The sequence below is a fragment of the Pseudoliparis swirei genome, chromosome 3, assembly GCF_029220125.1.
Source record: "Pseudoliparis swirei isolate HS2019 ecotype Mariana Trench chromosome 3, NWPU_hadal_v1, whole genome shotgun sequence".
Taxonomy (NCBI): domain Eukaryota; kingdom Metazoa; phylum Chordata; class Actinopteri; order Perciformes; family Liparidae; genus Pseudoliparis; species Pseudoliparis swirei.
Window position 1 is genome coordinate 4,149,547 of NC_079390.1, and position 16,553 is coordinate 4,166,099.

Sequence of the window (16,553 nt, forward strand, 5' to 3'; positions counted from 1 at the left end):
GTCATGCATTCTGGATTCATTACAAATCAACTGAAATATTGCAAGCCTTTTATTCTTTTAATATTGCTGATTATGGCTTACAGCTTAAGAAAACTCTAAAATCCTATCTCATAAAATTTGAATATTTCCTCAGACCAAGTTAAAAAAGATTTATAACAGCAAAACAAAATCAAACATTTGAAAATGTGTTTCCAGGTGTTTGAGTTAATTAGGCGATTCAAGTGATTTGTTTAATACCCTACTAGTATACTTTTCATGATATTCTAATATTTAGAAATAGGATATTTGAGTTTTTAAGCTGTGTTTCATAATCAGCAATATTAAAAAAATAAAAGCTGCAAATTTTCAGTTGATTTGTAATGAATCCAGAATGAATAAAGAACTATCTAATTTTCTGAGACAGTCCTGTATATTCTGTGTCTGTGCCGTTCCTCAGCCTCCATTACCTGTGAGGCTTTTTCCAAAGGCACAAAATGTAAAATGTGACACACTCCACACAGTAATTGGCTCGTGGATATCTGGAGATTCCTGTGACAGAAATGTGGTTTTTTTTCTTTTCTCCTTTCATCAGTTTTCTACCTGCCAAGTTCAGCGGGACCCCCCCCCCCAGCCTGACTTCATTAAGTCCCTGTGAGAAGCGGGTCGGCGAGGAGAACCCGTGAACCCTCTTGTGTTTTGCATCGCGGATGTGCCCCCCCCCTCCCCCCCTCTAGCTCGTACACTGATCAGCTATCCTTCAAGAAAAATACTTTTAAATATGATTGAAAGAAAGTGGAGAGTGTTTGCAAAGCCACACAATAATAATCCTGAATTCAATTATCTAAAATATGTTTTTTTTCCCTTCTTATTCTTGGTGCTCCAGAACTTTCCACCCCCAGAAGAGAAAACCACTAAGCCTATATGTACCGCTAAGTGTGAGCTAATTATTCCCATTTGCCTCAGGTAATTTGTTCTTCTTCTCTAGCTAACAGATGATACGCCGCTCTAATAATAAAGGTGTAATAACCGGGTGTATCGCTTCATTTGACAACGCAGTTTCTTTCTCACCCCGACCTGCTTTTATACGGTTGCACAGCAGAAGAAACAAAGCTAACATGCGCTTTTTTAATTTAAAAGTCAAAAGACAAGTGACATAACCGAGCTAATTTAAGAAACATTGACATTTTTGGGAAACCTGCCTCCATTTCTTTCATTTCATATTTAAAAGCAGTGGTGGTATCAGTTCTTTGAGTTTTAAACTATTCTGCAACGTTTCTTTGTTCCACACGACGTAGACGTCTGATTTTAATCATCGTGCCTGAATGCAACCTCTAAATACAATGCAAAGTAAGGAGAACAAAAGTTGCCTTTTCTTCTTCTTTTCAATCAAAAGCTGAATGTTATTCTGACAAACGGACACATATGCAAAGAGGGGCGACAAAAGATGGCGCAGTCGGCTCAAGGTCAAAAGAAAAGTTTCTCTCGGAGGTGATGGCTGCTCTTGTAAAACGCCTCCTTAATTCCTCCCCCTTATCCCACCAAGGCCTATATTCCATCTCTTTTTCCTCCTCTTCCTCCTCCTCCTCCTCCTCTCATGTTTTATGGTGCTTGTCTTGGGGGGAGAGGGGACCTGTTAGGGATCTTCGGGAGATTTAAAGTCAACGTTTTTTTCTTCTTCTCTCTCACGGAGAACACCGTATCAATCTTCTGGGCCGATATGAAAAAGGACGTTTCATGGAGGAAATATGTTTCTCTTCCAGGAAATAAATAATAAAACAAAAAAAGAAAGACATGCCGTCTCAAAAGTTTAACCGTCCTGCCGAGATTAAGTTTTGAGAGAGAAAAGTTCTGCTCTCTGTTTAATAAAAAAACTCTGTCGAGCATTTCTTATTTTGTTATTTACTTTTGGAAAACGTTTTAAAAGCCTATATCCCCTAAATTGCTCAGCCGCAGATATTCTGAATGCATCAAAGCTTTTTATGGGTGCATATTGGAGAGGTGGAGAGCGTGACATTTCCCATGCGCACACACTATATATGTGCACATACATACACTTAAACACACACACACACACACACAAACAGCCAGCAAATTGATTCAGACAGCTGAATATTTGACATCTGAGGACGAATAGCTTTATATTTAGCAGCTCGGGGGCCTAAAAGTCAAGCAGGTTGTCCCGCTAACCGTTCACCCAGAACACTAATCTTAATGTTTAAACAGATTCAATAAATCTGCAGATGACACGGCGCAGGCAGAGATATCCACCGACGGGTCCCACCAGGCACTTTTGGGAAAACATCAACATAGCACGACTCGTACGCACAAAAAGCTGCAGATGCTGTGCATAAACAACAATGCGTGTGTGTGTGTGTGTGTGTGTGGGGACTCTGATTTCCGGATGTTATTAATCAAAATGCAATAAAACTAAAAATAAATCCATGACTCACTGGATTGTGTGCGTCACTCCTTTTTATATCCTGCAGAGCACCAGATTCTCAAAATGACCAGCACCGTAATAAAGAGAAATACCTTCAGCATCTTTTATTTCAATATCTGCCAAATAGATACGTCTGCTGTCATATTTTCGGACACATTTAAGATGCTTTCGGAGGTGAAGAGTGAAAATACTTTAATACGCTTTTAGGGACAATCCAAGGGAAGGAAAAGGGATCAAGAAGCAACATTTAATGCAGGGGTCGCCAACCTGTATGACCCCGAGAGCTACTTCAAGGGTACAAAATATTCCGAAGTGCTACTTTTTTTTCAACCCCCAGACAGGTATTTAAAAAAAATGTTTTTTTCAACCTGCAGTACTTAATGCTGCAGCTAGGGGCGCTGCAGACACACTAAATCAGAGGTAGATACAGAACGTCAGAAGTTATTAATGAGATTTATATTTTGTAAAAAAAAGCTACACAGAGTGAATTACATAATTATAATATTAATAAAAAAACATCAGAGAAGTACATGGTTTATTTGACATTGATTTAGTTAGATTTAAATTGTGTCTCTAACAATGTTTGATATAAACTCGCTCTAATAATAAAGGTGTAATAACTTCGCTTCATTTGACAACGCAGTTTCTTTCTCACCCCAACCTGCTTTCTACGGTTGCACAGAAGAAGAAACAAAGCTAACACGCGCTTTTTTAATTTAAAAGTTAAAAGACAAGTGACATAACCGAGTAGATTTAAGAAACATTGACATTTTTGGGAAACCTGCCTCCATTTTTTTCATTTTATATTTAAAAGCAGTGGTGGTATCAGTTCTTTGAGTTTTAAATTAATCTGCAATGTTTCTTTGTTCCACACAGACTGTTATAACTATAAGGTCTTTTGATTGTTCTGACCAACATTCTCATTAAGAACATAGACACGTACAATAACACTAAATATATTAAGAACAATAGGTCCTCCGCACCCGCTGTCAGTGTTCGGGTCCTAATATTAATAAGCAGAGTGATTATGTTTGCAATTTTTTTTAAAGCCCATTGTTAGAGACATAATTTCAGGGTCATAGTGATATGTTATGCTCATTTGGACTCAATCACTGAGATAAAGATGAACTAAATCAATGTCAAATAAACCATGTACTGCTCTGATGTTTTTTTATTAATATTATCATTTTGTAATTCTCGTTTATCTCTGTGTAGCTTTTCTTTTTTACAAAATATAAATCTCATTAATATCTACTGACGTTCTGTAACAACCTCTGATTTAGTGTGTCTGCAGCGCCCCTAGCTGCAGCATTAGGTACTGCAGGTAAAAAAAAAAAAAAAACACAACGATATGGAGGTTGACATTTTTTTGGGATAAAATATCGTTATCGAATTAGTCACCGTTGCTGAATACATTATTTAAATGTCACACCGTAGCCTCCTGCTCACACACCACAAGTTCACTAATTAGGCTCGCGAATGTAGCCCGGAGAGCAATTACACACGAAATAACGAATACATCGTGATGATGCTGCGTCTCCATCCGGGAAATAAAAGCTAGCGTCAGTTCTTCAATTACAATGAAACCAAAAAGGAGCAATTTGTAAAACGACAGTAGCCTCTTTTGAATCGCATAAGAGCGAATCCCTCTCGCCCGCCGCTCATCTCTCTCTCTCTCGCCGTCGAAGCGTCAGCCCCTCGGTGGCGCCGGAAGACGACTCGATTGGATACTTTAAAATTACTCATTTTGAATTCAAACAACTCTCGAGGAGAACCTCGGAGAGGCCGGGGAGGCGAGAGGAGTCGCTTCCACGTGGCTGAACGTCTTGGAGGTGTGAGATGACGTGAAGCAACGACATCGCCGTGGAGACGGGCGCCGTGGAGACATCGCCGTGGAGACGGGCGCCGTGGAGACATCGCCGTGGAGACATCGCCATGGAGACGGGCGCCGTGTCGTCGTTGAGAGGAAGGTCATAAACGTGTTTATGCTGCGTGGCTTTAGAGGAGAGGACCGAGGCTCTGAGAGGCATCCTTCTTCTTCTTCCTCCTCCTCCTCCTCCTTCTACCTCCTCATCCTTCTTCTTCTTCCTCCTCATCCTTCTTCTCCTGCTCCTTCCTCCTCCTCCTCATCCTTCTTCTTCCTCCTCCTTCTTGTTCCTCTTCCTCCTCCTCCTTCTTGTTCCTTCTTCTTCTCCTCCTCTTTCTTCCTCTTCTTCTTGTTCCTCTTCCTCCTTCTTCCTCCTCCTCCTTCTTATTGTTCCTTCTTCTTCTCCTCCTCTTTCTTCCTCTTATTCTTGTTCCTCTTCCTCCTTCTTCCTCCTCTTCCTTCTTCTTGTTCCTTCTTCTTCTCCTCCTCTTTCTTCCTCTTCTTCTTGTTCCTCTTCCTCCTTCTTCCTCCTCCTCCTTCTTCTTGTTCCTTCTTCTTCTCCTCCTCTTTCTTCCCCCTCTTCTTGTTCATCTTACTCCTTGTTCTGCCTCCTCCTTCTTGTTCCTCCTTCTCTTCATCCTTCCCCCTCTTCCTCCTCCTTGTTCCTCCTCCTCCTCTTCATCATCCTCTTCCTCCTTGTTCCTCCTCCTCCTCCTTCTTGTTTCTTTTTCTTATTCTTTTTCTTCTTCCCCTTCCTCTTTCTTGTTCTTTTTCCTCTTCCTCCTCCTCCTTCTTATTTCTCCTCCTCTTCCTCCTCCTCCTCTTCATCATCCTCTTCCTCCTTGTTCCTCCTCCTTCTTGTTTCTCTTTCTTTTTCTTCTTCTTCCTCCCCTTCCTCTTTCTTGTTCTTTTTCCTCTTCCTCCTCCTTAATCCTCCTTCTTATTTCTCCTCCTCCTCCTCCTCCTCCCAACAAGGCAGCAAGGACAATTAATCTGAACCCCACTGTGCTCAAAGCCGTTCTCACGCTGCCGGTGGCACTTTGGAGACGCTCACCGTCTCGACGCTCCATCAGCGCACACACACACACACACACACACACACACACACACACACACACACACACACACACACACACACACACACACACACACACACACACACACACACACACACACACACACACACACACACACACACACACACACACACACAACGATCCAAAATGACAACACAATTCCGGGGCCTCGGTAGTATCCTTTTGGCTTTTATCACAATAACAGAGTTTTTGGCTTCTTTTTCATTTTCAATCTCAGAGCTCTGCCATGATATAGACCCCCCCACACACACACACTCCCCCCTCCCTCCCCCCCAGACCGACCACTGTGATGAGGAACGACCTGCATGTTCATGCAGCTTCCTACTGCTGGAGAAATGTGACTGCATGAACATCGAAATGCTTTAAATGTATTCACTTGTTGTAAAATACATACAAATATAGACACACACACACACACACAGGAAGATATACACATAGTCAAATACACACACACACACAGGAACATATACACAGTCAAATACACACACACACACACAGGAACATATACACATAGTAATATCATGGTTATATGATATCATAGTGATATAGTGATATCATAGTAATATCACTATGATATCACCATGATATCACTATATCACTATGATATCATGTTGATATCATAGTGATATCATAGTGATATTATGGTAAAATGATATCATAGTGATATCGTGATATCATGGTTATATGATAGTGATATCATGGTGATATAGTGATATCATCGTGATATCATGGTGATATCATAGTGATATCATGGTGATATAGTGATATCATAGTAATATCACTATGATATCACCATGATATCACTATATCACTATGATATCATGTTGATATCATAGTGATATTATGGTTATATGATATCAAAGTGATATCATGGTGATATAGTGATATCATAGTGATATAGTGATATCATGGTGATATAGTGATATCATGGTGATATAGTGATATCATAGTGATATCATAGCGATATCATGGTGATATAGTGATATCATAGCGATGCTCAGGTGATGTGGTTTCTTGTGTTTCACGTCGGCGTTGCCCTCTGAGAGCGGTTGCTTTTGGGTTTATTCAGTTATATAAAGACTTGTGGGGGCCGTCACGGCGCCTCCCACACAATGCTGAGGGGTCATACTCCCATTTTCTTCCTTCAGCATCCAAAAGTCAACAAAAAATCCTTTAAAGTGAGTTAAAGGTGATATCTCAGCGCCACGTGACCTTTAACCTCTCCCGGTCTTGTCATCCTACTTTTCCATCAGAGAAGAGCGACCGTAAAGCCAAAAACCTCAATAATACCGTAACTTTGAACAAACTCCTCTCAGTGTTGTAGGTATTTGTATCTCATATCATCGACTCTGACCAGCGGCTGATCCTACATGACAGAGAGCGCTCTCAAGTCATGGCTGTGTGGGGCCTCCGGAGGGCACCTGAGCTTCATCCTCATCCGTGGCCCTTCAGAGGGATGGCAGACGTCTGGGCAGCAGCATCCCGGGCTCCTCTGAGGCCTTTCATCTATTTAACGTATCCGCCACCTCCCAAAATCATTCAATGCTCAATGTGCTCGATGGCAGATCACAAGTTGCCCAATCAGGCCCCTTTAGAGCCTCGAATCTGACGCCTAAGCCTCTCTTTCTCTCTCTCTCTCTCTCCCTCCCTCTCTCTCTTTGCACTTTTCTTCCCTCTCTGTCTCTCTCTCTCTCTCCCTCCCTCTCTCTCTCTTTGCACTTTTCTTCCCTCTCTCTCTCTCCCTCCCTCTCTCTCTCTTTGCACTTTTCTTCCCTCTCTCTCTCCCTCTCTCTCTCTCTTTGCACTTTTCTTCCCTCTCTCTCTCTTTGCACTTTTCTTCCCTCTCTCTCTCTTTGCACTTTTCTTCCCTCTCTCTCTCTCTCCCTCCCTCTCTCTCTCTCTTTGCACTTTTCTTCCTCTCTCTCTCTCCCTCCCTTTCTCTCTCTCTTTGCACTTTTCTTCCTCTCTCTCTCTCCCTCCCTCTCTCTCTCTCTTTGCACTTTTCTTCCCTCTCTCCCTCCCTCTCTCTTTGCACTTTTCTTCCCTCTCTCTCTCTCCCTCCCTCTCTCTCTCTCTTTGCACTTTTCTTCCTCTCTCTCTCCTCTCTCTCTCTCTTTGCACTTTTCTTCCCTCTCTCTCTCTCTCTCTCTTTGCACTTTTCTTCCCTTTCTCTCCCTCCCTCTCTCGCTCTCTTTGCACTTTTCTTCCCTCTCTCTCCCTCCCTCTCTCTCTTTGCACTTTTCTTCCTCTCTCTCTCCCTCCCTCTCTCTCTTTGCACTTTTCTTCCCTCTCTCTCTCCCTCCCTCTCTCTCTCTCTTTGCACTTTTCTTCCCTCTCTCTCTCTCTCTCTCTCTCTCTCTCTCTCTCTCCCTCCCTCTCTCTCTCTTTGCACTTTTCTTCCCTCTCTCTCTCCCTCCCTCTCTCTTTGCACTTTTCTTCCTCTCTCTCTCTCCCTCCCTCTCTCTCTCTTTGCACTTTTCTTCCCTCTCTCTCTCTCCCTCCCTCTCTCTCTTTGCACTTTTCTTCCCTCTCTCTCTCTCTCTCCCTCTCTCTTTGCACTTTTATTCCCTTTCTCTCTCTCTCTCTCTCTCGTTGTCCAACTCTTCGTACGGAGGAAGCCAGAAACAAAGATGGTTGAATATGAAATAGAAGTAATTTGTGATACCCAGTGTATGCAAGCGATATCCCGGAGAGATTTAAACGAATGGAAAAAGCAGAATAAATGAGTTTTATATGAGATCATTTAAGATATAGTGAGTCAAAACTAAACGGTAACTGAGAGGAACATTGTTGTTCCCGTATATGTTTGTGTCTGACGCCTGCGTTACGACAGGTGAGCTTTCCCCTTCATTTGATGTCAATACTGTCGTTTTTAAAAAGCACATTGTAGTGTTTTCAGTCTACTTCTCTCCGATATCGGTAACACTATTATTCCAATAATCTGCTTTTATTTCCTTTCAAAATATCTCTCAGTGATATTGTCGGAAAAAACGTCACATTGACGCGCCAGTCGCGAGAAGCTCGACGGGCCTAGCGACGGTAACCAAGGGGGGGGAGGGGCTTCGCGAAAGGTCGATTGACGCCCCCCCCGTGAAGGAGTCCGTTAACCGCGTCACAGTCCGTTTGCGAAGTCTTCCCGTGGACCTCGAACGCCACACCGGGGCGACGGCTACGTCGGCTCAGAGGGACCCGAGAGCGACGCCTTCTCCAAATAGAACGCTATGCAGCTGCGTCGCGTTGCTCCAGATCCGAGGCGGGCGCAGGTGGGCCTCACCTCCTCCAGCTGGAGGCATGCTGGTTTGAATTGGGAACAGAAGTTCTGGTCACACGTCGCAATCGTGGACGTGCGAGAGGCCACGGAAAAAAATAAAGTATCGACTGTGCGGGGACACACAGAGACTTTGGCTTTGTGAAAGGCAACTCGCTAAATTACCGCTGAATATTTATTCATGCTGCATTGTGTGTGCTGGAGGCAGTACGAGTCGAGTACTCCAGGGTTGCAGTGAAGGGCACTTGCACAGCAGCGGGGGTGAATGATTGACTTTGAGAGTGTGTGTGTGTGTGTGTGTGTGGGCTGTTTCCTAAGTTATAATTTGATTTGAACAACAACGTATTGAGTATGCAATATTCCAACCGCATTACACCAGGGTTTATCCATTTTTGACTTTCTCAAATATACACAATAGAAAAATAAATAAATCATAAACATTCAAGACCCAAATTGTTCGAGGCAGGTAAAGTCAAACAGACGGGGTCCATGCACATGCTGACCAATGGATCTTTAGGACTTTTCAATGACATTTAAACCTAATTTCCATGAACAAACATTCTGTGAAATCCAGAGTATATACCTTCCATGACACTAGTTTGATTAAAATATAAAATAATAAATATGCATATAAATGTTTATTCTTTTCATCAAACTGTGTAAATGAACATATGAATAAAACACATTTTCATGACTTTACCAAAACTTTTGGGATTTGATTTTTTTTACGGACTTTTCCAGGCATGGAAATATATATATATTTTTATTCCATGACTTTTCCAGGTTTTCCATGACCGTACGAAGCCCCGAACGGAGAGCTGGCAAATATTCACTCTCCTTAACGGAGGGTTAAGCTATAATGTTGACGGATGAAGCGAAAAATAATTATAATAACACCCGCTCCACCCCGAGAGGAAAAGGTGTTTATCTTTTCGACGCACTTTCTGTAAAAAAAAAAAACATCAACCGAAGACACAGACGCATGAAATGTGGGACAGATGGTGTTCCAGAACAAAAACAGCAGCTTATTCAAACTGACAAACACAAAAAGGAACGCGAGGGGTTGTTCAGGTTGCTCTGCCGCCCCCAAACAAACCCCACCATGATGTGTGTTGTTGTGCAATCCTCAAACTTCCATAAACCCACCAACACGGGGAATACTCCGTAAGACTGCATCTGTTATGCGGCAGCTGCCGTCTGTCAATATATATATACACTGCCGTTCAAAAGTTTGGGGTCACTTAGAAATGTCTTTATTTCTCAAAGAAAAGCACTGTTTTTTCAATAAAGATAACATTAATCAAAAATACACACTATACATTGTTAATGTGGTAAATGACTATTCTAGGTGGAAACGTCTGGTTTCTAATGAAATATCTCCAGAGGTGTATAGAGGCCCATTTCCATCAACTATCACTCCAGTGTTCTAATGGTACATTGTGTTTGCTAATTGCCTTAGAAGACTAATATCTGATTGGAAAACCCTTGTGCAATTATGTTAGCACAGCTGAAAACAGTTATGCTGGTGATATATGCAATACAACTGGCCTTCCTTTGAGCTGGAAGTTTGAAGAACAAAATTAATACTTCAAATATGAATCATTATTTCTAACCTTGTCAATGTCTTGACTATATTTTCTATTCAATTTTCAATTCATTTGATAAATAAAAGTGAGTTTTCATGGAAGACACGAAATTGTCTGGATGACCCCAAACTTTTGAACGGTAGTGTATATATATATATTTAAATAAAAAAACTCACCTTTCTTGTCCCCAAAAAAGAGGGTCTGTTGTGCCGGGTTTGACCACTGGAGGGAGGTGTTGTCATTATACTCCACGCGGCAGGTCATGTTCGCGGTCCCGCCCTCCGTCACCGTCATATTCTGAACCAGCGGGTACTGACCGCTGCTGCCTGTGAACATAACCCACAAGAGACATGCGTGAGAGGATGCATCAACAAAGGGGGGGGGGGGGGGGATATAGAACAATTCAAAGATAGACAGAGTTAAAACAGATGGCACATGTTTGATTGCTTGATTCGCAAAGGTCGCTTGGTGAATTATTACATGTCAGATGACCGGAATCAGATTAAAGCCGGAAAATAATGTGATTTCAAATCCAGTCGGTTCATAAGGATGTGCGTAAAAATAAAGAAAAAAGAATGGTCTTGTCCATGGGAGTCAATTCCTCAGGAGAAAGAGAGTCAATCTGGTCCGTGTCTGAACACCCTAATTCAAAAGCCGGTGTTCAGCCAGGATGGCCAGTCACAACTGTGTGCTGAATTGGACCCGGACACTGGGCACAAAGGGGGCATTTAGCCCGCGGTGCCGACCCTGAAACCTCGGCTACGCAGGGAAGAGCAATTAAAAAAACATTTTTAGTAGACGTGTGTGCGTGTTGGTGTGTGAGCAACGCCTGCAATCCAATGAGAGACACCGAGCTGTAACGGTGTATGGCGGTAGAGCGAGAGGGAGAGGGTTCAGCACCACGGACAGGTCGCTATCGCAAGAGCTGCCGGTCTTCAGAACTCTGGACAGCTCACTGTGTGCAGATGCTTTGGTGTGTGTGTGTGTGTGTGTGTGAGTGTGTGAGTGAGGGAGGAAGGCCGTGAGCAACTCTATAATAATAACCATATATCTATCCCTGTTTCTATTCCCAGAGGACAGGTTTTAAAAGACTGTGTGACGAAAGGCTTAGAGGTAAGAAAGATTATTCATCCCCGGCTAACTCTCCCATCTTAACCCACCACTCCCCCTGGGAAAGGATCACGAAGCTCAGCAAACAAAAACATATATAAGGAAATAGAAAAGTATGAAATATTTGGAATTGAGGAGTTTTATTTAAATTCCATTGCTGTGCGACTCTGAAAATGAATTAAGTATAAATAAATAAATAAATGCATGAATAAATACAGGAATAAATAAATACATGGTTCAATAAATACATGAATAAATAAAAAAAATGCTTAAATAAATGTATGAATAAATAAATACAGGAATAAATAAATACATGCTTAAATAAATGTATGAATAAATAAATAAATATAGGAATAAATAAATACATGCTTAAATAAATGTATAAAGAAATAAATACAGGAATAAATAAATAAATGCATGAATAAATACAGGAATGAATAAATATAAGTTATATATATATAAGTTATATAAGTTAAACAGGACATCATTAAATTAATCTATTTCTACATTTCTTCACTTATTTATGCATCTATTTATGTATCCACACATATTTCTCCATTTATTTATGCGTGACATTTATGTGTCCTTGTATAGTGCGATGCCTTCCCATTCAAAGGGCTATTATAACTCATTAAGATGGCAGTTCTGTGTTTCCCTTTCTTCAGCTAATGACTGTACAGGTAAGACAAACAACCCTTCAGACAGCGCTCGTCTGCAGGTGAGGCAAACCCCACCGCTGTGTGGTGAAGGACATGTTGAGAGGAAAGAGGGTGATGGTGAAGGAGGAGAGGTAGAGAGAGAGGGAGGTAAGTCAAGGAGCGCGGGTCATTTCCAGTGTTGATTAAGGCCTCCCGAGGTTAATCATGCGTGTGAGAGATAGAGAGGGAAGAGCAGGGAAACGGGAGGACAAATGGATCGGAGCTACGGGGAGGCTAGGGATATGTTTTATTCATGGGAGTTTTTGCATGACGCACGATCTGCCAACGATTTACCGTTCTCCCGCGCCAGCCCTCGCCCTCTTTATTACTTCCTCTCTTTAAATCACTTATTCTGTTCTTACTCACGCCGTTCGGCAACACACACAAGCCCAGTGTGGAACTGTTTATGTATGCTGTGGGTTGACCGCGACGTATGTAGTGTAACGTTGGACTTCATCACCGCATGTGGATGTGTCCCTGGGAAATATAAGTGAAGGTGGAGACCCTGTGTGTTGTCCAAATTATCTGCTTTTGACAAACAAGAAAAACGTGAGATTTAGGCGATTTAATGTGAAGTGCTTTGAACCCCTTGGGAATAAATATGGGCGTTTCCATCTATATTATACATGCAGTACTTACTGTGCATATAGCAGGGTTCATACACATGTTGAACAATGGATTTCCAGGACTTTAAACCAAATTTTCATGACCAAACATTTTGTATAAGTATATAACCTCAACCTTTTAAGCACCATGCTTTTTTTAGGCCTCTGCTCCGAAAATTGCATATCCAAACTAAAAAGGCTGTATCTCTGCAACCACGAGGGCTATTTAATATATTTTTATTTTTTTACATTTTTACCTTTTTAAACATTATTTTTCTTCTGTTCAGATGTGTACATATCAGTCTATATGCTACTGAGTAAGAGTAAATAAAGATGGCACACAGAAAAGATATAAAAATGTCAGGTCCGAATTGAAAAAAAAGCACTTCCAGGAGGATTATATATGTTATATTATATATTATTTAAAAGGTTAAATGACACAAATGAATGAGAGACAATTTGATGAAAAGAATAAATACTTACTATGTTTATTCTTTTAATCAAACTGCGTAAATGAACATATGAATATATACATTTCCATAACTTTTCCAAACGTAATTTTTTTTTAAAGGACATTTACAGGTCTAGAAATAACCATTTTAAAATTCCAGGACTTTTCCAGGGTTTCCAGGCCCGTACGAACCCTGGTATCGGTGTCCCACATGAGACGCTGCATCTTTACTTTACCAGGTCAGAAGCCGCATTTTATCAAACTTTCCTTTTCCCTCCTCTCCACTTATACGAGCGGCGATACTAAAGTTACAATAGTCCGGGGGATCCCTCTGTCTGAGCCCTTTGTCGTTGTCTGGTGAAACACATCCAGAGGGACTGAAGGGGCCACGGTGACGGTTAAATTAGAACAGTGCACAGCTCTATGCGCCTAATTGGCCAATGAAGTAGGTTCTTCCATTCCCCCCCCCCCACCCCCGGCCACCCAGACCTGATTTAAATGTATCTCCTGAGGGGGGAAAGAGGCAGCTGTTCTCTCCTGATTTCCATGTTCTAAATTTAGGTCCTTCCCTCACTTCACCTTCACCGAGCGTTCCCCTACTTTCAGTTTCCTGCTCCTTCTCTCGCAGTTCACATCCATTCCACTCAATTCCCTCGGTGCCAGTCACGTTTCCTCCTCCCGTTGATCCCTGAAGGGTGGCATTTCCACTTTCTTTGTCTCTCATTCTCTTATTCCCTCCCTTTCCCCCCCCCCCCCCCCCCGGTGCTCCCCTAGTCTTTTTTAAAATTCTACCTCGATGCTACCGCTTTTCTCGTGCTACATATCTCTCACGGAGAGTATAGGGGTCAGTTTAATTGCCCTCCGCTTTGACTGACATGCCGGGGCTAAGCCGGGTCAACAACATCCTCAAGTGCGTGACATTATGAAGCGATGACATCATGAAATTAGCTTTTGCTTCATTTTGCTTGAGTTGGATATGTTATATGTGTGTCACGCCAACTGTCGTATACCATGGAGCAGTGGTTCTCAAATGGGGGTACGTGAAGGCCCTCTAGGGGGTACGTGAGATTTGTTTGAAATATATTTTAAATGAGCATCCATTAAAAAAAGCCTTTGAAAATAGCTATTCAATAAATATTCAAGAAATTCTAAGTGCAAGTTCATAAACTGAATTGTATATATTATATATTACATGCAAAATGCGGCGTATTACATCTTTTTTTCAACCCGAAATGCGTTGCGCTGGTTCGGGGTCACTCGGCTGAAAGACATATTTCACACAGGGGGGTATACATAACTCAGAAAAGGTTGAGAACCGTTGCCATCGAGCAATATATTCACGGCGTTGCAGCTGCCTCGAAAAACAAGTCGAGTATCGTTATCATCCTCTAGATTCTCACACTTTACCCTCCACACAGCTGTCTCCCGAGATGAGCTGGATCTTAAGACGTAATGGGACCATTCAGGACCCTCTCCAGTACCCGCTGTATGCTATGGCTCATAACCAAGGCTGGCAGCTCGCTTTGGACGCGTGCCTCCCAACACACACAGTAGAGTCTCCAATATTTCTCCAAAAAGACGAAAACCAATCCCACGATGCCAAAAGTAGACGCCTCTGCAGCCAGTAGAGATATCCCCCGTGACTCTGACCGTGTTGACATGCATTCGAATAACTGGCTTCGTCGGACTGAAATCGAATTATCCGTTTCATGTAAACACCTTTGTTCGACTATGTGCGGTCCGACTACGATCCGATTAACACCCCTGGATAACTCGATCCGATCCGGTTGATAATTCGACTATCGCGGCATGTCACGGTGAATTGGATTAGGAACTGGACTTTGCGTCTTTGCGCATGCTTGAGATCCCCCCTCCCTCCCATGTCGTGACCCGGAAGTCGAAAGAGACGATAAGTTGTCACTGCCGGGAGCCTGGCCGGCAGAAAACAAACAAACAACGCTATGGAGAACACAAGAGCCGCCACACCAGATTAGTAGAGGGATGTAGCTTCGCCTTGCTCTCTGTTCGCCATCTTTCTCGAAATGTTGATGTTGTTGTTGTTGGTGGTGGTGAAGAGGTCAAGCGGAAACGGCTGTATCACCACGAGTTGTCATGAAAACAGCGCCCCCTATCGTATCGGATATTACATGCTTTCGGCCAATGATTCGAATTACTCACTGCCATGTATATTGGGATAACAGCAGATCCCCCAAAAGATAGCATAGTCCGACTAAAGCAAGATTCGAATTATACCATCATGTAAACACACTGACGGAGACACGTGCAGACAGACGAGTACCTGTTGCCAAAGCAAACCACCGGACACATAATACTGATAAGAGTATCGCGGACGCTTCCTGTCTGCTTTCCCCCCCCCTCGACGTGACCTTTTAAAGCAAGAGCAGCTGAGTCTACTAACCTTTCTTATTTAGGCATTCAAGAAGCAGAGAGAGAGAGAGAGAGAGAGAGAGAGAGAGAGATGCAGGGAGACAGACGGACAGCCTGGAGCTACTGACCTTTATACCAGAACTGAGCTGTAGAGCTATGATGTATGGGCTGGGAATACAGGACACAGGCAGTCCACAGTTCTGATGAGCCAATTCACCTTTGAAGCCGGTCGAACATAACTAACCTCACGAATGCATCTATCGGACGTGGAAACACCGAAGAGATCTCTGAGATCTGGAAGCGACAACGAAGCGAGAAACAATACGGCGGGCGGAAAACAAGTCGAAAGTAGGTCATCCTGAAAATGAGCGTATTTGTAGCGTTGGTCATACAACTTTATTGCAACTATAGGAACTGTGTGCATGCACGACTGTGAGCAGAAGGTAAAGTACATATCACAAAGACGGTTTAGTGTGTGCTAACAGGGACAGATATTTGAGGTCAAAGGTCAGGGATGTCGTATGTGGACAGATTGTAAAGCCCTCGGAGGAAAATTTGTACTTTGTGATAATTGGCTAGACAAAATAAACTGAATTGAATTGAATATTTACAAAGGAAAAGTTTGAGTAATATTCACAAATCATAGTTTTTTATTCGGAACAGATTTGGCTAACCACACGCTATATTTAAACTACTTCTGTGGCTCAGTGGTTAGCAGGTGCATCTTTCAATCAGGGGGTTGGAGGTTCAATCCCCGGCCTAGCCGATGTGTCCTTGAGCAAGACACTTAACCCTGAGTGGCTCCCTGTAGCTGTGTCTACAGTGTATTAATGTAATATGATTGTAAGTTAAATGACATGTAATACAAATACAGAGGGTAAAGAGGATATTCAGACCCCTTTAAATTGTTCACTCTTTGTTTCATTGCAGCCATTTGCTAAAATCAAAAAAGTTAATTTAATTTCTCATTAATGTTCACTCGGCACCCCATCTTGACAGAAAAAAACAGAAATGTCGAAATTTTTGCAAATTTATTAAAAAAGAAAAACTGAAATATCACATGG

At 42.3% G+C, this 16,553-nt stretch overlaps 1 protein-coding gene across 3 annotated transcripts in view; it reads right to left on the minus strand.

Moving 5' to 3' along the window:
• cadm2a (cell adhesion molecule 2a) overlaps positions 1 to 16,553 on the minus strand; it is a 277,677-nt gene that overhangs the window by 59,400 nt on the left and 201,724 nt on the right. For all 3 annotated transcript variants that reach the window (XM_056411898.1, XM_056411899.1, XM_056411897.1), the window contains one exon: positions 10,414 to 10,563. In XM_056411898.1, coding sequence (XP_056267873.1) covers positions 10,414 to 10,563 — 150 coding nt within the window. The remainder of the gene's footprint in view (positions 1 to 10,413; positions 10,564 to 16,553) is intronic.